This window comes from Typopeltis vanoorti, chromosome 6 (genome assembly GCF_054136105.1).
Source record: "Typopeltis vanoorti isolate ZY-2024b chromosome 6, IOZ_Tvanoo_1.0, whole genome shotgun sequence".
NCBI lineage: Eukaryota > Metazoa > Arthropoda > Arachnida > Uropygi > Thelyphonidae > Typopeltis > Typopeltis vanoorti.
Genome location: NC_143554.1, coordinates 154,604,002 through 154,630,963, shown reverse-complemented (window position 1 = coordinate 154,630,963; position 26,962 = coordinate 154,604,002). Strand labels below are relative to the sequence as shown.

The 26,962-nt window shown below is 34.8% G+C and overlaps 1 protein-coding gene across 1 annotated transcript in view; it reads left to right on the top strand.

Moving 5' to 3' along the window:
- Window positions 1-26,962, top strand: part of LOC150106118 (uncharacterized) — a 63,141-nt gene that overhangs the window by 12,765 nt on the left and 23,414 nt on the right. Inside the window, exons 7-12 of the mRNA XM_090393864.1 lie at window positions 1,258-1,416; window positions 4,918-5,076; window positions 15,231-15,389; window positions 18,173-18,331; window positions 25,061-25,219; window positions 26,284-26,406. Of these exons, the coding sequence (XP_090249990.1) occupies window positions 1,258-1,416; window positions 4,918-5,076; window positions 15,231-15,389; window positions 18,173-18,331; window positions 25,061-25,219; window positions 26,284-26,406 (918 nt within the window). The remainder of the gene's footprint in view (window positions 1-1,257; window positions 1,417-4,917; window positions 5,077-15,230; window positions 15,390-18,172; window positions 18,332-25,060; window positions 25,220-26,283; window positions 26,407-26,962) is intronic.

Sequence of the window (26,962 nt, the reverse complement as noted above, 5' to 3'; positions counted from 1 at the left end):
TTTTATATCATTTCAAATATATACGAAGCCGATTTGCCTGTTTTGAGAGACGATAAAACTGAGTTTCCGGGTAGAAAAAACCCCTCTATCTCCATATGAGATCGGCTAACTCACCTGCAGTCGGAAAAGACCAGATAAAAATTCCTCGCGTGAGGGAATGGAATCGAAGGAGGCTCTGGAATGGGAATAAGTTTGTTTCGTTGCTAGTCAGCTCGGATGCTCGTTACCTGATAACAACCAAGGGATTATTAAAATATAACCCAAGGAAGGGTTATAAAATTTCTCTTAATTTTTTTAGGAAATTCGAACCAAAGTGAAACAGGATATGCCTTACAAGAAGCATTATCTCTGAAAATTGTTTGAATAAAACATATTTCCAAATGAACTCCGTTATAAATGTAACTTAGCATTACTTAAATATAAAGAGCCAATAGGCTTCACTTCGGCGATGTAACATTATTTAAATTCGATTTTGAAACAATGTGGGATTTAATATCCCCTTAATTGAAATAATGTAGCTTAGCATTTTCCCAGTTCTTTTGATTCTCATCATGCTGCAATTCGTCGCCATCTGTTGACGGTTCGACCCAGAATTTATTAATCAAAGTCTTTGTTCCGCTTCCTCCACTTTTTAAATTTTATCTGTCGCAATATGTTCTATGCTGATTCATTTACTGTCATTGAATATTCACTAACTTTCTCACCGTCATTTCTGTATAGTTCATAAGGCAGAGGCGATTCTGCTAGAAAGATATGGGATGATCAATTCTTGGATGCCAGAATATTTTATAAAGACTTTACAACTGAAGGTGGATTGATCAGTTCAGTAAGAAAGTTGAAAGGTTTCCTTCCAGAATGTTGAAGGAAACTGTCCAGACCATGCATGCATCTACAGAATAATAGGTTGTGTTAATAGGAATAATGATAAAACGCTAGTTTAATATGAAGTTATTGTTTAACTACGATAGACCAGTTATATTAATACCTTATGGGGAATAGTGATAGTGGATAGGAACCTTTTTATTTTATTTATTTATTTTTAGTTATTTAATTTTAAATCGAATTTTAACTAGAATTTTTCCAGTTGTTCAATCCATGAATCCATCTTCAATCGATGAGTTAAAATTGAGTGCTAGATAATTTACTTTTTGAATAATTTTATACCAAATAATGTAGAAATTTGAACTCAATGATATTATCAAGACAACTGCATTTATAAATTCATAATCTGAAAGCTTTTTAACCTTTTTTTTAAAGAATCATCTAACCAACTGTTTGTCGATTGAGATTCAATGTGGGCATTGTAATGCTAAGTTAAACCGAAAGAATTATGATTTTCACCTGCGATTCCAGTGTCCTTTCAGATTGGTTTCATGTGCCGTTTGTGGGAAAAAGATGTTTTACAAATATATGCAGGTAAGTTAAGGCAAAAATAAATAATACCGATCTTTATAGAATTACATGCTTAGCATATTTGCTTTAAATGGGTAGCAAATTATACTCTAAAATTTAATTTTTTTAGGTATGTAATTTGCAAACATTATTGTAATCAAAGAGCACTTCACCCTTTCATAGTATGGAAAACACGTAGTGAGATATCCAGGAAGTGTGCATATATATGTGAATGTGCAGAACAATAGCCTGACTTCATGTGCAACTATGGGGAACTAGATCTTCAAATAGGCCCTCCTGTTATGCTAATGAAGAAAATCAAATGTAATACCACTGTCTAGTTAAACGGTGGTATCGGTCCAGGTGCAATCCTTATATTATTCATCTAGACGAATATTATTCATCTAGTGATCCTTGTTTCTCTTGAGATAATTCACATTATCTGTCAGCAGTTTTCTTCATATCAGATGGAAGTTATTGATAGTAAATCAGTTACGAATTATTAGTTATGTCGATCTATCTTAACATCGCACAGGAAAATGAGAGGTTGTACATCTACACTGCCGGAACACCTCTCAACTTAAGCATGATGGCAATTTCACAGATGTTCCCACCTCCCTTGCATTCTGATGACACTACGGCAACCTCACCCAAGGAAAAGGCGGACCTTTTGGCATCAGTTTTTACTCCAACTCCTGCTTGGACAACTAAAGCAAATCACCCTCCGCACTTCCACTTCTGTCCACTCTGAATGAGAGGAATGATAAGAGGAAGCTATTCATCATGACATACACAATGAATGATCAGCGAGGAGGCTGACTATCCAATTCACATTACTCTCATTTCTCTTCATCATTCGATAAACTCTGCAGTACCTTAATTTTGGCTACCTCAAGATCCATAACCAGTGACTTGATCAGTGACCTCCTCAAAATCCCGAAATGGGTTGAAGACAACTTAGTAAATTTCATTCCAAAAACAAAACAAAAAAAACTCAAACTTGTGTTATTACCCGAAAGAAAAATGCTCCCTCATCTAATCTAACTTTTAATAATTTCCAGTTTCCTTTCAATATTAGTTTCTCTTTTTTGGGTTGAATGTCACTTCTAATTTACCTGATACAAACATATTACTCACATAGACTCCTTCTCCTCTAAAAAGCTTGGTTTTACGTTCTAAACAATATTATCTTCCTCTCTATAAGTCTCAGATCAGTCCTATTTTGGAGTACTGTTTCCTCAAGAATTCTCTAAAATTCTTGAGGATATTCAGAAGAGGACAATCTGCTTAATAGATGACCCTTCTCTCACAGACTTACTTTAGTCACTCCCATAGGAGGCCGTCTGTTTCAACGCTATGCCTTTTTTATAGATACTTTTATGGATACTGCTGCTCCTCTGAATTGGCTGCTACCATTCCTCTACTTTCTTGTAACCATAGAAAAACTTGACCAGCGACTGGCCAACGCCCATACACTGTCCAGCTTCGAACACAGCGAACTATCTTCTCATCAGCTTCCTTCATTCCATCCTCCTCTATTCTTTGGAACAGTCTTTTCCATACTGATTTTACCACTAAGTACAACCTCCCACACTTTAAAAACATGTCAATAGGGTATATTGTTCTGTTTGGTCACTTGCCCACACATGGCATTGTTGTATTGTTGATCTAGTGACCTTTCGTGTGTGGGGTGCACATAAAAAAATCTAAACATATGCATGCCACTATGATGTTCGAACCGGATCAGGCAGCCAGCAGATAAGGAACAGAGATGATATCCATTCGGGTAACTAGGGTATCTGATCTGGGTTTTCGAGAATCCATATTGTGGTGATTCCACTAGTGTGTGCAAGAGTTTGTTAAGATACTGAAGCGACTTCTTTCCTGATTGCATAGATTTTGTGCATGAATTATTAAATTGTAGTACATCCTTGTTATTTCAATGGCACGTTTTAATGCATTCGATGGATTACGAAGTCAGCTGAGATTTCGGGAAGCCTGCGATGGTAAGATGACTGATTGCAATAACAAAAACAATCAAATTTTATTCCTTCGCGAGAGGAGACGAATTTAGGCTCTTAGATTTCAGATGCCCCTGTAATTTCAAAAGGTCCTTCAACAAATCCAGACGAAAGAAACTACTGAATTTCAAAGGCGAGTATATGTAATCGTTGCCTGTGATTCTTACAGATCAGACATGTGATAAAATGCATGGTAAGAGATGGAGAATTCTCACTCATGGATATGTTTTGAACAGTGCTACTGTTTAGCAGGTTTCTAGTATCACTGAGTCAAAACTCTTACATGTCGTCACCGTTAGTGAGGATATATGTATATATATAATATGTGAATGAATGATCATTGACTCGGTTAACATACATATTTTTTAAAAGATTTGAATGACTAGAACTGAGATTTAAGTTAAAAGGTTTTAATATTAAAACACTACTAGTTTTGGCTTGTTAATGTCACCTGATGAAGGCTGTCTGTTACAAGCCGAAACTAGTAGTGTTTTAATATTAAAACCTTTTAACTTAAATCTCGGTTCTAGTCATTCAATTTTTTTAAAAAACATGTATACTATGTATGTACATGGAGAATGTAATGACTGAAACCGAGAATATTTGTAAGGTTTTAATGCTATAACACACAACTAGTTTCGGTTTTTGACGGCCTTCTTCAGGTGTCTTTTAAAAATAGGAAACAGCATTTAAATGAAGTTTAAAAAAACTGAGAAACAGGAAACAATTGCAGTAAATAACTTGTGTGTATGTATATATATGTATGTATGTATGTATGTATATGTACACACACACACACACACACAAACACACACACACACACACGTGAAACTGTTCGCAGTTGATAATAAATTGGAGTGAAGTGAGATTTTTTATTACAGAATGCAGAAACCCAAAATCATACTAAAATATGTGTTCAATTTAAAAGTAATGCTAATTATTAACATTACTTTTAAATTGTATACATTTATAGGTTTAGTATGTATTCAGCTTTCTCTATCTTTTGAGAAAAGTCATTTCTGGTTTTATTGTATTCTCTATCTTATCGTATTCTTATATTTTAGTAGTTATTTTAAGTATATTTATTTTTCTCAGTTATTATTTTTATATTCTTGTGTTGTTTTTAATATATTCAGAGGTTGTTTTCTTTGTATTCCTTAATTTTAACATCCCTATTCTACGATATTTACATAGTTTTAAATTTCTTATTTCTAACGATGCTCTCTTTGAAACTGCTGAAAATTATTGTGCTTCCAATGATTCCGTGATTTTGAAGAGTCAATACGACTATGTGTGTGTGTGTGTGTGTGTGTGTGTGTGTTAAGAAGAGTAAGGGAATGTTGTTGCTAAAATGAGGTAAGCAGAGCCGACAATTCCTTATCGGCTGTGCTTCCCTCACCTTATTACGTTGTTTGCCAGATCTTTGTTATGATAAATATGAACCACAAATGGAAACATCACACCCATATTACGGAAATAATTTATTCTTTTATTTATTTTGCAGGAACATCAAACCGAATGCAAGTTTAAGACAATTAGTTGCAAAATTTGTTCTGAGAAAATTTACGAAAAAGATTATTACAGTCATGTGACTAATAAGTGTCCGAAGGCAATTGTGCGGTGTTCCATTTGCCAGAAATTGTTTCAGAGATGCGAAATGAATGTAAGTATTAGAAACGAAAGACCCTCACATTAATGTGAGTAGTTGTATGTAAGAACCTTTTTATTTTATTTTTATTTTATTTCATTTTTTAGGTTTTCATTTAACCGTCTCTTTGATTAAATACAACACTCATACAGTGAGTTGGATTTGAACAACTCACACTGGTTGAGTTTCAGCTCTACTGGTAGAAACACCGACAGAGTAAGCAAAACTAGGAATTAAATATTATCGTTCAAACAGAATTATGTGATACAGGAAGGAGATTTATTGTTTTGATGCGATGGAAGAGTGAAAACTGTTAACCTATTACCCAGATTTGATAGTACTGACTTCAGAAGGAAAGCTCTGATAGCGAATACCCAGGTTGCGTAGAAGAAAATGGTGTGGCTCTCGTAATAGTTGCCTCGCAGAGTCCAATGAAATCAGTGGATTCGAGTGTAAAGGATACAGTAATTTTGGAAGGAGACAAGAAGGAGGGATATTGCTAATTACATAAGATTTCAATCCAGTTGGGTGGTAATGCATAAAAGGTATAATATTAATAATGTATCATTTAACAGAGAGTTTGAAGCTACCTGGTGTGAAGTGGAGGCGAACAGAATGAAACATACGGTAGATGTTGCAAGAGACATGACGGTTCATTTGCTGGGATAATTACGTGCCAAAATCTCTGATGGGAACTCAAAGAGTAATCATTGCGGATGAGACAGTTGGTGTGATGGCTGCGGCAATCGTCGCAAGTTATTTCTCGGATTAAAAATTTTCGTGCAAATAAATGGAATTCGTAAGGCTTTGAATTTTAAGTGCAGATCTCATGACCTGTTTAAGATCAATGTTGTAATCGTTATGCTGTGATGTGAATACTCTTTCGGTGAAATTTTTAATCGGTTTTGGGAATCGGAATGAGGGGCTTGCTAAACCTAAAAGTAATTTCGATAAGGTATATGTTGAACTGATCTACATTGATTTTTAATCGGTATGCCAAAATTACTGAAGAAATATTTATCGGATATGCTTTTCCAATTATCCTAAAAGTACTTCAGTGATATTTTATAAATATGTGTTGATATTGTGTTAGATATCTAATTGGATGCTTCTTAAAGTTTCTGATGTAATTCACGTGTAGACATTTTTGTATGTACATGAACATAATTGTATGTGTATATTTATGAATTGCATATTGTTGTAGTGGTTTGTGGATGTGTAAGTGGTGGTAGTTGTTGTTAGGTATTGCCTTTATCTCTCATTGAACATTATTTCTGAAAGTATGAGAATAGATTTTCATCAATGTTGCTTTTAAAGTCGATTGATCATCAAGCCAAAATGTCCGATGTTTTTAAGGGCTTGCTTTCTAGTGAATCGCTTGTTGAAGTGACTTTATCATTTGAAGGATTAAATTTAAAAGCTCACAAAATAGTACTTGAAGCATGTAGTTCCCTGTTTCAAACTTTGTTTGTGGAAAATCCATGTAAGCATCCTATTGTAATTATGAAAGATATTGGATATGAGATTTAAAATTGGTTGTGGATTTTATGAACATTATAATGGCGAAGTTACTATATCTCATGAACGTTTGCCTAAACTTTTGAAAATTGCCCAAATGCTTAAGGTGAACAGCCTTACAGAACTCATAGGCATTAATTGCCAAGACCTAAGGAGGATCAGATCTCAATGCTAATATACAAAAAGGAATCATCACGTGTTGAAGAAGAACAAGTGTGGTTCTATTAGGAAGAGACCGAAGGTAAACAAAAAGAAAAACCTTGATGGTAAAAAGAACATGACCTACAGGTCTAAGGATGAAATTTTAGATGTTGGTAAGACTGATTGTGCACAAGGAATTAAAGAGTCAACGTCTAGCAATGCAAAGGACTGTAGCGAATATAAAGAAAATTTGACAAATGGAGTAACTGTTAGTGCATCTCTTTTTTCTCCGCCAACAGTGCTCAAGGATATTAGAAACAATGTTAAATGCTATGTTTGTTCAATGTATGCCTCATGTTTTCAGAGAAACATGTGGTATGTAAGAAATTATAAGTGAAAACATAAGCCAGAATGTGCATGTAAATGGGAATTATTCTGTGATCAGTGAAGTACCGAAGTGCTGTAATGAGATTTTAGGGAGATTTAGGGCGCTCTGGAGTTCACCGCAGACGGCACAGAGTGAGGTTGGGGGTGTTGGATAAGAGAATGCAAAGGATGAAATTGGTAGATCTGGATAGACAAAAAAAGGTTAAAGTGATGGGTTAGGTTAAGAAAATAATAATAGGGGATTCAATGATTCGTAAAATAAAAACCGGAGATATCTTTAAAATATAAGATTAAGGTCTCCCAAGTCTCTAATTCTATTGCTGTGGTTACGAGTCTATGTTTAGTCATATCCAGTGGTGAGTTATGGAAATTTAGGAAAAGGGCTTGCATAGTCCTGCAAAAAAAAAAAAAGGCCACTTAGCCCTTATAATACTTATATTGCGATTTTGTAGAGCTTCTGACAGATATGATAATTCCTGTAGGATATCAATCATTAATGCTAGACCTTTTAAAAATTCCAAATCGAGAAGTCGCTTTAAAAAGCCCTTATATTTATCGTTCGATGCAAAATGCTTGCAAAAAGTTGAGTAATTTCTCCACACAGCAAGAGCCATTCGTAAACTGCAAGCTGCCCATCGTGGTCGAAACATACGGCCGATCTTTAAAATTTTGATTCCAAGGTCTTTTGCAATCGTATTTAATTCTCCTTGATTTTTTGTTGATTGATGATAAAAAGCATATAATATATCCATAAATATTTCAAAATGCTTTATTTCTTTAATGTTTTTTATCGAATGGTCTAATGCTAAGTGTAAACGATGAGCTACGCAATGCCAAATCACAAGGTTGGGAAATTTTTGTAGAAGTTTGATTGCAACACCTGATTTGTTTCCTAACTAGCTCCATAAGAACAAAATACAATGAAATGATTTTTTAAATAGTTATCAGAAAATCCATATGAATTTAAAGTAGCAATTATAGTAGTATGTATACATTCCATGGTGGTATTTTCTAGTTCTACAAGATTAGTAAACAAGAACAAGGGGCTCGCAAATTTTAGAAAAATTTAACAAAAGGCTCTTATAGTTCACCGCTGGTCATACTTTTCCAAATGTCTTTGCTTAATATGAAGCCAGTATACACAACTGACCAGGTCGTTCAATGGGAGCACTATAAACAATGTTATTTATCGATTCTCCTCTGTCCTTGCCATCATATTTCTTGTAGTGTTCTATTTTACATTTCAGCATTTCATTAGCAACTTCATTCATCTTTGCTATTTGTTTCGTTGTCCTTACATTCCATGTTGCCAGTTTGATATCTCTTCTTATTTTATTCTTATTTTTCTGCCTATTTCGTAATCCACTCATATCCTTTTTTCATTCCAGGTGTGTTGCCATTGAGTACTATTCCGAGGCTTCATTTGTGGTTTCGTAGCATAAAGATATTTTTAGGTGATTGAGTTGCTGGCCCAATGCTCAACCCTCTTCCTTTATCCAGGCTTGAGATTGGCTGGAGTGATCACTACTCAGTCATCAACTTCAGGCGGAGTTATGACAAATGCACTGCATATCACAGAATCCTGTAGTGTGCTTTGTAAAATGTAGTCCTTAAATTGTGGAGGACACACCAATAAGCCATTGGCAAAATGAAATGCGGCTGCTTTTTCAAACGCTGCACAAAGAATTCAAACAAACGATACAAAATATTATGCTAAAGTAGAAATTTCCCGAGTGCAAACTATCCACAGACTATATGTTCTATCTAGCTTAGATTCCACATGAATTTAAAGCAAAATAGTGATATGGGAGAGAGAGAGAGAGAGAGAGAGAGAGAGAGAGAGAGAGATAGCGCCTTTATAACTAATTAAACATTTTCCATATTTTTTTTTTTTAATTTAGGCTGTTCATTAGACAGGTAAGAATAAATGTATATTTGTAACTAAAGATTCAATTTTCAATTCTTCTTCAAACGTTGTTAGCGATGATAACTGTGTATATGATTACAATCATACTAAAATGTGTGTTCATTTTAAAAGCAATGCTAATTATTAACATTACTTTTGAATTGTACGCATTTATAGGTTTATTATGTATTCAGCTTTCTCTATCTTTCAAGAAAAGGTCATTTCTGGTTTTATCTTATTCTTATATTTTAGTAGTTAGTTTAGCTATATTTTTATCAATTATTATTTTTTATATTCTTGTGTTGTTTTTAATATACTCAGAGGTTGTTTTCTTTGTATTCCTTAATTTTAACATCCCTATTCTACGATATTTATATGAGGATGTTGTATTTAATCAAAGAAACGGTTAAATGAAAACGTAACAAATAAAAGAAAAGAAAAATAAGGTAAAAAGGTTCTTTCATACAACTCCTCACAGTAATGTGAGGGTCTTTCGTTTCCAGTACTCATTTCGCATCTCCGAAACAATTTCTTATTTCTAAAGGTGCTCTCTTTTAAACTGCTCAAAAGTATTGTATTTCCAATGATTCCAGTGATTTTCAAGAGTCAGTACTACAGTGTGTGTGTATGTGTGTGTGTGTGTGTTAAGAAGAGTAAGGGAGTGTTGTTGCTAAAATGAGGTAAGCAGAACCAACAATTCCTTATCGGCTGTGCTTCCCTCACCTTGTTACGTTGTTTGCCAGATCTTTGTTATGATAAATATGAACCACAAATGAACATCACACGCATATTACGGAAATAATTTATTGTTTTATTTATTTTGCAGGAGCATTAAAACGATTGCAATTTTAAGACAATTAGTTGCAAAATTTGTTCTGAGAAAATTTACGAAAAAGATTATTACAGTCATATGACTGATGAGTGTCCTAAAGCATTTGTGCGGTGTTCCATTTGCCAGAAATTGTTTCGGTGATGCGAAATGAATGTAAGTACTGGAAACGAAAGACCCTCACATTACTGTGAGGAGTTGTATGTAAGAACCTTACCTTATTTTTACCTTATTTTTATTTTCTTTTATTTTTTAGGTTTTCATTTAACCGTTTCTTTGATTAAATACAACATCCTCATACAGTGAGTTGGATTTGAACAACTCACACTGGTTGAGTTTCAGCTCTACTGGTAGAAACACCGATAGAGTAAGCAAAACCAGGAATTAAATATTATCGTTCAAACAGAATTATGTGATACAGGAAGGTGATTTATTGTTATGATGCGATGCAAGAGTGAAAACCGTTAACTTATTACCCAGATTTGATAGTACTGACTTCAGAAGGAAGACTCTGATAACGAATACCCAGGTTGCGTAGAAGAAAATGGTGTGGCACTCGTAATAGTTGCCTCGCAAAGTCCAATGAAATCAGTGGAATCGAGTGTAAAGGATACAGTAATTTTGGAAGGAAACAAGAGGGAGAGATACTGCTAATGATATAAGATTTCAGTCCAGATGGGTGTTAATGCATAAAAGTTACAATATTAACAATGCATCATGTAACAGCGAATTTGAGGCTACCTGGTGTGAAGTGGAAGCGAACAGAATGAAATATACGGTATGTGTTGCAAGAGCAATGACAGTTCATTTGCTGGGATAATTACATGCCGTAGCAAAATCTCTGATGGGAACTTAAAGAGTAATCATTACGAATGAGTCAGTTGGTGTCATAGCTGCGGCAATCGTCGCAAGTTATTTCTCGGATTACAAACTTTCGTGCAAATAAAAGGAATTCGTAAGGCTTTGAATTTTAAGTGCAGCACTCATGAGCTGTTAATGATCAATGTGATAATCGTTATGCTGTGATGTGAATATTCTTTCGGTGAAATTTTCAATTGGTTTTGGCAATCGGAATGAGTGGCTTGCTAAGCCTAAAAATTCGATAAGGTATATGTTGAATTAATCTACATTGATTGTTTTTATAATTTGACATACCAATAATTTGATTTATTATTGGTATGTCAAAAATTACTGAAGCAATATTTATCGGATAAGCTTGTTCGATTATATTAAAAGTACTCCAGTGATATTTTATAAATATGTGTTGATTTGTGTTAGGTATCTAATTGGATGCTTCTTAAAGTTTCTGATGTAATTTATGTGTAGACGTTTTTGTTTGTACATGAACATAATTTTATGTGGATATTTATGAATTGTATTTTGGTTGTAGTGGTTTGTGGATGTGTAAGTGGTGGTAGTTGTTGTTAGGTATTGCCTTTATCTCTCATCGAACATTATTTCTGAAAGTATGAGAATGGATTTTCAGCAATGTTGCTTTTAAACTGGAGTGATCATCAAGCCAAAATGTCCGATGTTTTTAAGGGCTTGCTTTCTAGTGAATCGCTTGTTGAAGTGACTTTATCATGCGGAGGATTAAGTTTAAAAGCTCAAAAATAGTACTTGCAGCATGTAGTCCCCTGTTTCAAATTTTGTTTGTAGAAAATCCATGTAGGCATCCTATTGTAATTATAAAAGATATTGGATATGCGGATTTAAAATTGGTTGTGGATTTTATGTACAGTATAGTAGCGAAGTTAGTATATCTCATGAACATTTGCCTGAATGTTTAAAAATTGTCCAAATGCTTAAGGTGAACAGCCTTACAGAACTCATAGGCATTAATTGCCATGACCGTAAGGAGGATCAAATCTCATCGCTAATGGATGAAATGGAATCATCACATGTTGAAGAAGATGATACTTTTTCGCCTGCTACTCTGTTGGAGGAATCTGTGTTTGGTGCGGAACAACAGATAATATCTTCGGAGTTAGAAGAAGCTATTCGTGCTTTGTCAACAGATAAAGTCAATGGCTCTTGTTTTGTGGATGCAGGTGAAACGTTTTCATTACAGGCCCAGCCACGAATTCTAGTATCGATTCCTTTGATAGATCTGCCGCGAGGAATTACACCTTTCGAGGATTTGCCTTGCGAGGGAAACTTGCAAGCGAACAAGTGTGGTTCTATTAGGAAGAGACCGAAGGTAAACAACAAGAGAAACCTTGATGGTAAAAAGAAGATGACCTCCAGGTCTAAGGATGCAATTTTAGATGTTGGTAAGACTGATTGTGTACAAGGAATTACAGACTCAACGTCTAGCAATGCAAAGGACCGTAGCGAATATAAAGAATTTTTGACAAATGGAGTAACTGTTAGTGCATTTCTTTTTTCTCGGCCACCACTACTCAAGGATATTAGAAACAACGTTAAATGCTATGTTTATTTAACGTATGCTTCATGTTTTCAGAGAAACACGTGGCATGAAGTTAAGAAGGGTTTGTATATATGTGGGAAATGTAAACTAATTTAAGAAATGATATGTGAAAATATAAGCCAGAATGTGCATGTAAATGTGAACGATTCTGTGATGAGTGAAGTACCGACGTGCTGTAATGAGATTTTAGGGAGATTTAGGGCGCTCTGGAGTTCACCGCAGACGGCACAGAGTGAGGTTGGGGGTGTTGGATAAGAGAATGCTAAGGATGAAATTGGTAGAGCGGGATAGACAGAAAAAGGTTAAGGTGATGGGTTAGGTTAAGAAAATAATAATAGGGGATTCAATGATTCGTAGAATAAAAACCGGAGATATCTTTAAAGTATCAGATTAAGCTCTCCCAAGTCTCCAATCTTATTACTGTGGTTACGTGTGTATGTTTAGTCATATCCAGTGGTGAGTTATGGAAATTTAGGCAAAGGACTGGCATAGTCGAGCAAAATAAAAAAAAAATAAAAAAAAACCTCTAACTTAGCCCTTATAATACTTATATTGTGACTTTGTAGAGCTTCTGACAGATATGATAATTCCTGCAGGATATCAATCAATAATGCTAGATCTTTTAAAAATTCCAATTTGAGAAGTCGGTTTAAAATGCCCTTATATTTATCGTTCGATGCCAAATGCTTCCATAGAGCTGGGTAATTTCTCCACATACATATTTTTTTGTATAACATAAAAAATATCTGCGATGATTTTGGTGCCCTGTGCCACCGCACACTTCGCACACCCATGAATACGGCCCTGGCTACAAGGTGTATTTGTATTATATTTTATACAAAATAAGAGAATTGTATAGGATTGTTGATGATAAAATTAAACATTACAAGCAAATATAGACAAATTAATAAATATATTTATATATCGAGTAAAAATTGGGGTGCTGTAGTTCCGCAGTGACTGTGGACGATCCGCCCCTGCTCCTCCACAATATCTTTTTCTTCCAGATTGCACACATTTCACAGCAACTCTTCACTCATCCATTTTACACTTACTTACTTTATTCAATATCCTGACCTTTGGAATACACTCAGTCACTGCTTCTGCCAGATACTTCCGGAGTGGAGACCAAGTGGCATTGATTTCCTTCACATGCAATTCCTCATTTCACGGTTTCCTCACCTGCCTAATAGTTCCCCCGTCACCACCACCATCCAAGTGATCACTTCATGGTCACTTTCGTCAACTGAAGGAAGACGTGACACTCCATTTACAATGACATCTTCTGTGATGGGATAATCAAATCCAAAACTGTTAAATTAAGTACTATGTTAAATACTGCTTAAAGTAGTTATCCCTTAAAAACTAAAGAAATTTATTCTCTTTGGTTTCTGATACTCTCTCTCTCTCTCTCTCTCTCTCTCTTCATTCCAGTTTATATCAACATAATTGAAATTTCCCATAGTGATCTCCCTTTAAAAGGGTGATCACTATGGGAAATAGTGATCACCTAGACAAATTGGTCTACCTTGTTAGGTAGACCAATTTGTCTAAACATTTCCTTCTTACTGCCTTCCATATTATCAGGTAGGAACACCGTACGATTCATTTCATCCTGTCCACTTCCACTTCACACCATATTGATTCAAAACCATTGGGAGTATTTGTTCCTTGCATCTTCACCCTAGATGGCCACAATTCCTCTGCCATCATCAACAACACTCTTCCTCCCTTTTTGCTTTGTCTGTTTTCATGAAAGATTACATATCCCTCCATCTCTATTCCTGGCATAATATGATTCTCATTCAACCGTGTTTCACTTATGCTAACACTTTTTATTAGTATACATTAGCTCGTTTCTGTTTCTATAACAAGTCTCACTAGCCCCATTTCTCGGATGACTCTTCTACAATCTCCCATGTCCATTCCTGTCTATCATTAATGATATTACTCCTCTCCGTCAGACGTAAACGTCATCCCAACATCTTTGACTGTCTTAATTCTTTCTTGCACACTCACACATCTACTCCTGAAACCATCATCTACGGCCTGTGTGAATGCATAAGATTACTGGCAGTTATTCTCACTAAGCCGTTTAATCGAAACAATCTTACCCACTTTCCACTCCCTAATGTTCTTAGGGAGTGGAAAGTGGCTAAGACAGTTACATAAAATTCCTCTTTAATGTAATGGCTATCTTTTCCTCTCTGTAGACCAAATTATTATCTTTAATTAAGGAATACAAACCAATTTTTATCTTAGGAGGTGGTTAAGGTACTGGGAAGATTAGTTAAAGGTAAAATTCAGGAATGGGTGGATAGTGGGATATGTAATGGTGAAAAGCATGGCTTTGTAAAAGGTAGGTCCTGCGTTTAGTAATTTACTAATAGCACATGGTTGTTTAAGAAAGGAGTGGGAGCTAGAATTATCTCTCTCATAGCAACCAGTGAGGGAGTAGAACAGTTCGGGTGTTACGATACGCATGGTGTGAATAAGTGTAAGAGAATGTAGGACCACTGGTGCGGGTGGTGTATGAGCTCTCTAGATGAGTTCTTGATTACCTTGGGGTCGCTGTCAATGAGAAGAAGGAGAAGGAGGTGCACTGGGTCTCCTGCAAGTGATACAAACTGGGGAATAAGAAATTTGTTTAAAAAGGAAATTGCTTCAAAGCATTTCACAAGATGTCAAAAAAGCAACAAGAAAAACATTCGATTGCAGGAAAGACTACCAAATAATTGATTTAACCTCTGCTGTAAAATGAATACCACTTGGTCAATTTCTACGAGACACCAAGAAAAAATTCACAAGACAAAATGTGCTATTGGATTTCTTTCATTATAATCGAGTGGACAAATTGCTTGGTGAATCATGATGGTGTATGTTGTACGTTGTATGATGTTTAATCATGAATTAAAACGTCATACACATATTATAAAAATATTTCGTTTGTTTTATAGGAGCATCAAAATGAATGCGAAATTATCCACGTTAAATGCGAAAAGTGTTCTGCGAATGTCCACAGAAATGATTACGACACTCATCTGGCTGACAGCTGTCCTAAAACAATGTTTCCATGTTCCTTTTGTCAAGAATCGTTTGAGAGAGGTGAAATGAATGTAAGTAGTTTAAAAGACAAATATCCGAATTGTTCTAAGGAAAATATGTATAAACTTTCTTATATTTTAAGGTTTGGTTTTACAATTTTCAATTAACTATCTTCTTCATGAAATAGAGAAACCTCATTTTAGTTTGGTGAGTTGAATTTGAAGAACTCAACAAACCGATTATTGTTTTAATGATGTAGAAATATCTACAATGCAAGCAAGCAAAATCAGAAATCCAATGTGATTCAATGATTGACATGATTCGGATTGAATTAGAGTATTGAAATTAATTTTTGGTTTATGATATGAAAGAAGAGTTGGCAAGTGAAAATTGTTGGTTTTTTAACGAAATGTGATGGTACCGAACTCACAATTTCAGACGCCCACTAACATTTCACATGCAAGTCTTTTCTACAAGAGGGATGCCCTGCACGTAAATGTGTTTGGATCAAAATCCTAGTAAAATTATTTATTGGAGTAAGACATAATTCTCAGAGTTTCGAAAATTAGATCATCACGAGAGAAACGATAAGAATTTGTGTACGTACTGCCAAGGTATGCAAACATGATAGCGACACGAATGTCAAAGGGCGTGGTTATGCATCTAGTAAAGTGGTGGATCTACGCTTTGTGTGCAGACATTTTTGTGAGCATGGAAGGCGAAAGAAGAAAAAAGAAAGAAGAAAGCTTTCAAATAAAGAAACAAAAAAATTTAGATAAAATTATATCTGAAATCTTTCCAAGATTTCGGATGTAATTGTACGAAAAAGTCAAATAATAACATATTAATTCTGTATTTAAAGGTCAGGGACAAAGCGCTTGTTGCTTTACTGAACACTTTATGGATTAAGGTTGTTGAAATTGTTCAAATCTGTCTCTCAGTAAAACACGGAATATACGTATGTGGGGTTGTTGCCAAAAATTGCGGTTCTGCTAGGGAGGATGAAATTCATGCGAAATTATTTTGATGAGTATTAAACGAGTAAATATTATGAGTCGCTAATTATCTGAATACTGATCAGATAGTACGAAGGACACATGATCAGAATGAAGGGAGAATTTAATAAGCTGCTGAAAAACAAGAAGGAACTCAAGATCAAAGAATGTTTGATTTGATCATAGCAGCAGAAAGGATATCAGTGATGAGTCTATTTGACACCAGGGGCAGATCATCTTGTCGTACCTACTTGGGACGTAGCTAAGTATATGATTGTTCCAGTTGGACAGATTAGATGCTTAGGAAATTGTGACATAATACTAAAGAGAATACCATATTCGGTTCTACTGTATCAGTTACTGAATGGCAGAGATATCAGCAGTGAATGGAAAGCTTTTAAATATGATTAAAGGATGCATTTAAGAATGTATGTATGAATATGAATGTATCCCTATAATCTGAACAACAAACAGGGTGAGAGTGAAATCGATGTGTAACCTTATTAAGCAAGAGATCCATAAGAAGAATATGATGTGCAAGGAATATCTTGAAAATTAGGATGAAAGGAGTATGGAGAGCTCAGTCTGCCTATGAGGACTTGGATTTGAAGGCTAAATGCAATCGAAAAGAATTTATAGTTATGTTGTAAATGAAAAAAAAAATTAATAACTATTGAATAATGATTACTCAATTCGCAAAGATTGATTAACTGAGAGACGAAACATGGGGCACTGTGGATTAAGGAACACTGCATTGGATAAAGGGATAGATGTGTATGAGGATGAGGAGGGGTTAAACAGTTTTAGCATAAACTGGATAAGAAGTCTGCAATAGGGATAGTTATGATATCAGGACAAATAATATTCAATGCAATAGCTTTTGACGTGTTTGTATAATTTGAGTTTCAGCTTAGAATCGATATAATGCATGCTAGTGCCGTTGTACAAGGGTGGTGCAGAAAGTGATGTGTATTTAACAACCTGAACTATCGGTGTCTACCTCTAGAACGGTTATGAAAATTTTCGAGCACTTGGTAAGCACTCTCGTACAGAAATGAGTTCAGAAGCAAGCTAATTTACAAGGAACAGTATGGGTTTACTAAAGCAAGATCACGTGTAAGCAATTTGCATAATAGGCCCTTACATACATTGTAAGACATGCAGTGAAGTATCAAGTATGGACTTATAAGCAAGTAGCATACAGACAGGTATCGGATATTGGCATATGGGGTTATGAATCTGCCATATTTAAGGTGTGCCTGAGGATAACTCTTTGGTCCATTGTTGTTTAGTTTATAAAATAATGATATCACGAAACACCTAACAGGAAATGATGATCTTGTTCGTAGGTAGAGCAATCAAGGATGCTACCAATATACAGTACCTACAAAATGATTTCAATAAGCCGGAAGTGTTGAAAAACGACAATGCTATCATTTCAATATTAATAAGTGTAACACCATGCAGTTTGGCATGAGATATCCAACAGAATATTATATTAGTTGGATTATGCTGGAGAAAATTAAGAAGATAGGGATCTTGGATTTATAGTGGGCAGAAGGTTGAAATTCAAAAGGTCACATACCAAAATTAATTGATGTGGTCTTGAGAACTGGACTACAATGATATGAATGCGTTCGGGCCTTTGTTGTCATAAAATAATAAAATGGTTTTAAGTTTGCCTCAAAACGTGGCAAACTCTAACGGTATTATATTAATATGAATTCTTGCAATTATGCAAGAATTCATTTCGTTCTTAACAATATGCGTTATAAGTAGCGAGAATAGATATCAAATTATCAAGAAAATAATATTTCTAACCTTGAAATGAAAATCACCTTTTTTTTTTTCTTCTCAAGAATCATCAAGATCACTGTGTCCTTGCAGAAATAAATTGCGATCTGTGCGATTCTAAGATGTTACGCAAGAATCTGAATGACCATACAAATAATGAGTGCCCCAAAACAGAGAAAAGATGTTTAAAATGTGGAAAGAAGGGTACTAGGGAATACATTGCAGTAAGTGTCCGTTTTTTTTTCCTTTAATCCAAATACGTTTTGTTAATAATATTACATTAGTTGTACTTAAAGATTTTCTGTAAAAGCAATTTCATCATTGGTTACAAAATGGATTTATTTTAATAGAATATATTTTAATTTATCGTACATTATACTTTTGTTCAATAATTTCGTTTCAGCGAAATGTATATATAGACTAGACTATTTGATCTTGACAAAATCCTAAATTACATCTACACCAACCCAATGTACCTTCACCGACCAAATCACACAGTTTGTTATTCATTTCACTATAAGGGTGGCAAATATCTCTTCGTGCGATCTGACAAAGCCCGTCAGAGAATGCCACATTTACATTTTCTGGCTCAAAGTTTTCCCCATTCAACTGCTGTATTTACCGCTTCCCAAATTCAGAAAATCACTCTGACCTCTTCATCTTCCTGTCCATGAAGCCTGACCTTCTGCAATCCAGTTATCGAAATAGTGAAGTCATCTTCTTCAGTAACCTGAACGTCCAAAACTCCAATTGACTCCTCTTTTCCAATACTCTTTTCCACACAACCAACCAAGCTTGACGTGATGCATAACTTTTTATAATGAGCAATGGCTTAATGCAAATAGTACATCTACTTACCTGAATTCCTGATAACCCTTTCCATTTGCCCAGAACACTTAATCTTTTTAAACCAGTTTCTCTTTGATCACTTTAGAGATCACCTTTCCTGTCGGCAACCCAGATCACAATCTTGTGCAAGCTTTAACTCACAAAAAATTAACTAACAAACAATTCCAATTGATGTATGACAGCAGTTGAAGGGAAAAAAATCGCTTATAGCAGGTATCGCGTAAGGAGAACCCCAGCTTCATACTCAGCCTATGCTGAAGCAGCAGTAAATGTAAAACAGCCATCAGAAAGTCCAAATCAACTTCATGAAAGCCAATATAAGAAATTCGCCAAATCCAAACAAAAGCTGTACCTTCTGGGCGCTTGCGAAGGACATGGAGTGAACTTATGGTCACTTGCACTTCCGTCACTTTCTCGTCCTGATGACACTAAGTTATAACCCAAAGATAAAAGTAACCGATTAACACCACTCCTCTAACTACTGCTTAGATGACAACGGAAAGTCACCTCCTTCCATGCCAACAAATGAGCACAGTATCCTTCCTATGATCTTTGGCAAAAAAAGATATAAGAATAATATTAGATAACCTGGATATTACAGTCTCCTACCCCTGAAGGCATCACTCCTATTGTACTTAAACGTTGTGCTCCACAGTTAACGTCCCCTTATCGTCTCTTCAGTATTCTATACTCAGACTTTCTCATCTTGTGGTGATAGAAATTGGTTGGTAGTCTGACGGTAGACTTTTATTTCATTTTTTGTAATGGGATGGATATACAGTATTCTTGCTTCCATGTGATGGGAAGAATTTTGATTGTTGATAACTTTCCCTACTAGTATGGATTTGGAAAATCTAAATCCCGGGCAGTTCTCTTGACTTTCGTCACCAGCCACTGAACATGTGCCATAAGTTCAGAGAAGAGTGGGTATTTCCCTCCTTGATATTTTCAAGGTTGTTGATTGTGTTTGATGCCTTCTTAGCAAACTGCCTTTATCCGTTCTAATTGCTGTCCTCTGTAATCGGGTAGTCAGCTCTTTTTTTGATCGTTCACTGCGTATCATGGTAGATGGTTTATATCATTCGACCTTCATATTAAATATCCGTTTTAATGGTATATAAAAGTTACGAATTTTACTCGAGAGTTTATGAAGAATATTTTTCTCTGACATTGGAGTGCTGGTATGGAACAGAGATTTTTGCCCTCTTAGATTTCCACCTGGTCTCTAATGAGCACTAACTATTCGAAACAACTGTCAGGTTAGTGAGAACTAATAAATGTACTAATAAATGACGAATATAAAAGCTTTTGAGCGGAGTTTCGGTCTTTTATGTGATGCAAGCCAATGTAATGTCTTAAATTTGCTACATTTGATTTTCAAATAAATGACCTATATTTATTATCGTTATTATTATATACTAATCCTTTCAAATGGAAGCTGTCGAGGTTCTATATTTTGGTGTTTGTTTAGATTTTATCTTTTTTGTTACTGATTTTTATGCCAAACTTGTTAGAGCAGTTATTCGATTTAGTTTAGTTTTCCGAAATACTTGGCTTGGATTACTTAAGAGTATAACAGGAGTTACCCAAAGTAAATGCGAACATATCCGATTTAGATATCAGGTTTTTATTACACTTGGTTTTTTATTAAAATGTCTCCTTTTAATCTAAACTGCTAACTAATAAATCGATTACGGATTTAGTGTGTTTTGTATGGAATGAAACCACAAACAAGGATTTTCACTTTTATAAATTTTAATGATTTTTGTGTATTTATAAATACAACCCGATACGATTAAAAGAATTTTGTTTATTACTTGTTCCAGCAAGGATATAGCAAGAACAATATCTGTTATTTTGTGTATTCCATGATGAAATATTACCCATTACAATGGACTCACTATAACAAAACAATGCTTGCTATTTTTATATGGTATAAAAGTCTCTATATCAACAAAAATGACGGTGAGATATCTTGAAGCAGACAGTAATTTACTAATTTTCAACTCCATCTTTTTTTTGTTGTTTGGAGTCACGGCTATGGCAAATTGAGGCCATTTTGGGGTTTTTATCTTTTGTAAGATGAGAAAAAAAATCTCCGATATCCAAAATCCCACTGCCTGCTAATGTAACTGGTCAATTCATTTTCAGTCAGTGAGAGAGCACCTATAAAGGGGAAATTCAAATTCAAGTCTTTCGGTTCCAAAGAATACATAGAACTGAATTAACTCAGCAATTATTCATACAGTTGAATTCAAAATTAGAATTCAATTAGAATCCAATTTTTTTCTTCTGGTATATTTTATTTTTCATTAATTTAATTTTTATTTTCATAAAATTTTGTGCCTCAGTAGCTCATTCGTGGAATTTAAACTTTCTTCAGAATCAACTGGATTCTGATCCACCCCTATAAAATAATCTGCATCCGGTTAGGGACCGCCAAGATTCTTCTAAGGGGGCTTTAAGCAGGTTGGGAAATTCATATTTATTCCTTTTTTTTTTAAAAAATCCTATGTGTTCGAACAATTCCATGTTGATCTCCACGAAATCCATGTTTCGAACTAATACACAGTACTAAAGATTTCCTTTGGTTTGAAAACTTTTCGTAGTTGGACTCACGAATATATTAGAACTGTTAGATCACTTTATAGAAAACTGTTTTCAATAGAATTATTGAAGCAGTAAAATATTGTTGATATTAGGGAGTGAGATGCTTATTCCATAATATCATTTCTAATTAGGAAAGTGGATCAAGAGCAAACCAATATTTGATAAAAAATATGTTTACAATTTCTAGTTGATTTGCAATAAATGAAACAAAACACAGTTGTCTGCAGGGTTGACCTAGTAGATTAATGTTGTTATAATAACGCAAAATTGTGTAGTTAGAGATGGGGATACTAAATCGACAGATTCATTTATAAATAAGCAATCTTATTTTAGGATCATGAAGCCAAATGCAACATTGTTAATATTCAGTGTGAGTATTGTGATACTTGGATAAACCTTAGGAATTATGATGTTCATGTGACATCCAGGTGTTTGAGGAGAATGGGTCAATGTACCTTTTGTGAAAGAGAAATGTTGTACAAATATATGCAGGTAAGTCAAAATAAATATCTCTGATCACATAATGTTAAACAAACAGTTTATGACTTTTAATTAGATAGCATGTCATATCCTGAGATTTCAGTGTTTTTAGGTGAAATACTTTGAAACTGTTTCCTTATCCAACAGAACTCTAATGAACCGTTCGCTTCAGTATAGTAGAACTTAAGGAAAAACTACTTTACTGTCGAAGATAATTATTTTCCGGTGTGCTTTACCGTTGACCCACACAAACAATATGTTGTAACTAGAATTTCCTATCAGCAACTTCCGTCTAAAGTGAAAGAATGTTGTGGAATGAACAAATTATTATGAGATAAAAAACTATCACAGACCAGCAACCTATGAGAATGAAGAGATGTTCAATTTGGATCAACGATTTCGTGGGCAGGATTAACTTGAAGATATAGGATCCGATATTGGAACATGAAATTCGACATTTAATTCCGCATACGGACCGATGTGCACCCTCCTCGCCCCTTGGTATCTAGCTGTTCAGTTATACATAGCCTGAAACTGTAACAGCTATCACTGGATTTCAGCGATGATTGTGGAAATAACTATCACATTCAACAACTATTGGAATCCAGTCCTTGCAAGAGCGATGATTACAACATCTTCTACTACGCTTACATCCGCTCATCAGGTACCAGAGGACATTTGGGAACTCGTTTGGATGTGAGGCGTGACGTATTTTGACCTACTCAAAACGCAGGTTTTATTTTAATTTGTAGTAAGCGCATATTTCACAGCTAATCTTTACACTAATCTCTACTAATCTCTTCGCCTAAGATGGACTCATTTACGTAGCTTTCTTTGACATGCTCTTCGAAGGTAAAAGAGCTTCTGTTTTATCGCAAAAGTACTGTCAACTTGTGTAAGTGATTACATGCAGAACGTGAACAATTGTAACGAATTCTGTGATTACTTGTGCTCTTACTTCTCAATATCAATGTTGGAACTCAAACCATAATGAGATTTCCAGTGATAACTGACTCAAAAATCAGAGAGTAATAGTTTATGGCAGGAAGTAAAAAATAAAAACAGGAAAGAAATGAAAACACGTCTTAATCTAAATACAATTAAAAAAAAAACATGTTAAATTATAGTTGTGTGTATAAATATAAAGGAAAAGACGAGTTAATACAACTAATAGCAATATAAACCAATAATATAAATAACTAAATTTAATTTTCCATCAAGCACGGGCAAGATTCATTTAGGCCTAACTTTTCGGAAATCGTTGCCATTAAACTAAAGTGATCCACGTTTGCCATGGTCACAGTCGAGTGCAATTTGTGACGATCTAGAAATGAAACGGTCGTCATCTTTAACAAAACACACCTTCTTATCGTTTCTAATCTTGAAAGTAGTTTTCTTTGTCCTACTAAGACATGTTTTATTGCTTTTGTTCACTTGTAAGATTATCAGCACAACGTTTTTTCAAAAGAAAATATTGTTGCTGCTAATCTGTGCTCACTTCCATCACCAGAGACTGGCGAACTTACTAGACTTCGTGACTAGACTGGACCCTACTAGTTTCTTTCTTCCGAAAATCTCGCATTATGAAAGCTATGAACCGTAGGCATGCATTCACTTACATAAAATACACTGCTCAAAATAAATAGCGGTATTTTAATTTCTGTCGGATAATTATAAATTTCTGCAAATAATAATAACTATTGGGTACTTTATACATGCATAAATATTCTTATTTATGGATAGGGTGTAATTGATGAGGAATTGTTTAAATAATCGATATTTATTACAAATTTAACAAATTATACAATACGGCGTCAAACAATTTTAACAAGAATGACAACAAGAATAGCCGAAAACGCTTTCTTTAAATTTAATAGGGCGTACGGTCTTCATTAACATCGGTACATCTTGATTGCATGGCCCGGATAAGATGATCAAACACTTCTTGTGGGATATTTCCCCAATCTTCTGTGAGAGCAATTACTAGCTCTTGAAGCGATCGTGGTGGCACCAGTAGAGCAGAAACGTACCTACCTGAAGCATCCCAGGCATGTTCGATTGGATTACAATCTGGTGAACAGGCAGGCCAGTCCGTTCGTTCAATACCTTCTTCCTCAAACCAATCTTGTACCAAATTTTCACGCTATGGACGAGCATTGCCGTATAGGTTCTATAGGTTCCAAAATCTCATCGCTATACTTTTGGGCTGTTAAAGAACTGTTTCTGGTAAAATAGAGATCAGTATGGCCACATATATTATTTTAGCCCATACCATCAAGCTCCCACCTTGAGGTTGTAGTCTTTCACGAACAAAATGTGGATTATTTCTTATTCCACTTTCACGCCATATCAAGATACGTCGGTTATCTGATTGCAGACTGAACCTAGACTCGTCATTAAAAAGTACACGAGCCCCATACTCATTTATCCAATTGCGTTGTTCCTGTGCCATGGATTCCGGGATATCATGTTGCTCTGCTATTTTCAACAAAATAATGGGTGTTAGGTGACACAAGTTTACAATTGAAGTGATAATTATGCACTGTGGAAATGAGTACAAGAAGCCACGCTTTCATACTCCCACATGCTAATACGGCTAAGAAACGCTTAGACAAGTCTTAACATCATTCTGTACGCATTTGCGTGTTCTACACTGTTGTATATTAGGAATATTTTAAAATAAATGTGTTACATTTGTAAATTGTTTTAATAACTTCATAATTTACAAGAAAACAAAAATATTCGCTAATTGTTTTGAGCAGTATATAAGAATTCAAAGTACGAAAACTGAGAAAACCACAAAAAATTAAATAAATGAAAGGAATAACTGGTCATGTCTTTTATTTTTCTATTCGTTTGTTTTCTTACATAACGGCATGTCCGAAATGATGTCTGTTAGAATCAATACCTTCTTCGTAGACTACGTATATTGTGTTAATGATTCGAATGAATATCAAAATTAACTGTAAAAGAATAATTAAATTCAACTTCTTTCTTTCTTTTCTTTTTACAAGGTACATAAATCAAAGTGTGAACTAGCAGAAATTCTATGCCCGCTCTGCAATCATGGGGTTTTGCGTCAAGATCTCGACGCTCATTTAAGTATCGAATGTTCTGAAGTAGATGGAAAATGTTTCGACTGTGGAAATCCGCTTATAACAAAATGCATTCCGGTAATTTTCTAACTTTTAATTTCATATTAATATCCTTTTAAGCCTGCTACAGTTTAAAAATCATTTTCTGTACATCGATATAATTCTAAATGAGATTAAAAGTTTATTTTTCTCTTTATTTTCCCCACTTGAGTATGTTTTTGACATTTTAACTTGTTCGAGTAAATAATTTTTTCGAGTAAATAGACAAATAAACATGTTAGTAATGCAACAATAATAATAATAATGCAAATCAATAAAACTAAAATATAAATAAATAAAAGAAATATCGCGTTACATGGCTTTTATTTTTCCATTCGTTCTGTGCGTGTGTAGGAAAGAGAGAGTGTGTGAATGAATGAATAAAAGAAAGAAAAAAGTTGATATTCCCTGTGATCTTCCTCTCTTTTGTGAACACAACCTGCAGTTTTTGAGGTTTTAATCTCTTAGAAATTGAATATTCTGCACAGGTAAACGTCTTAAAACTTGTAAACAGTTAAGAAGGTTGTTCGTATACCCTAAGATGTCTTTGCGAATGGAAGAAACAGAAGAATACTTTACGTGATAGGACGATACGTAGATATGATATGTTTATCATGGACATTTTGGTGTAAGACGAACCAAGATATTTATTGATTACCTTCTTCCTACTAGACAATTCGTAATGCGAATTACAGCAGTAAATTTGGGATTTTTTCAATCTATTTCTGGAATCCAATAACGGGACTAGAAATGAAACGATGTGCATTTAAAATTGCAGTGTGAAGATTTACCCCTGAAAAAAAAATCGCCACTCACCATTCGTGGTCACCTTGGAATAATCGATGCAGTGTTTCTTCAACATTCGGACTGCATTTTTTTTCTGTTTTTAGTCTTGGAATGACTGTTCGTTCTTAAAGTAGTTTCTTACAAGCAATATGATTTCTCAAAATGAAGAGCTCATGAATCCCTTCTTTCCAAACTATCAAATGATATCATCTTTCTTCCATAAATGTCTCTTCATTCGAACATGGATTTTTAACTGATAATTACAATTTTCTTTAAACAGACACGAGCACCGAAATCACTTCTTTTTTATGTCGTAGGATAAAGAGGACGACAGTGATTACATTAAGATCAAGAGCGAATATTGTGACCCCACCAACTGCGAAAAGAGAAAGGAGGATTGTGCCTTTTGCGGGGAGAGCGTGTTGCAGAGCGCACTTAGTGTAAGTTCAAAAGGATTTTAATAAATGAAATATCAAATCTTTCTGTCTTCTTATAACTTTTCTTATTAGAACGCTAGGAATTATTTCTAGTCGAAAGATAACTTTATCCTTTCTTAATGCAGAATAATGTCGGTATTATACTTGGGCACACACCCACACACCCACCCACGTACACGCGCGCCCACGCACTCACGCAAAGTCTGAAGCTTATAGCGTGTAATATTCATATGGCGTAAGTACAAAGCCCATTACATAAACGTGATAGTAAAATTCTTATTGACAGCTTGGCAGCCACCACTGTGGCTGCCCAGTTGCTTTTTAATTATTTCCGAATTCGAGAAATCGTTGCTTTTAAGATCGTACTGGTCTTTGTAGACTTATAAATTGTAGACTAGTCAAGAATCGAGGAAACGTTTTGTAGAATTAATCATTTTCTATTGAATTAGCAGCACGAAGATTAAACCTTACTCTATCGACAGGAGAGCGCTTTGGTAATCTTTTGATGGTACTGTAATGTGAATAATTTCTGCATCTGCGGATAAATTATGTGATCCAT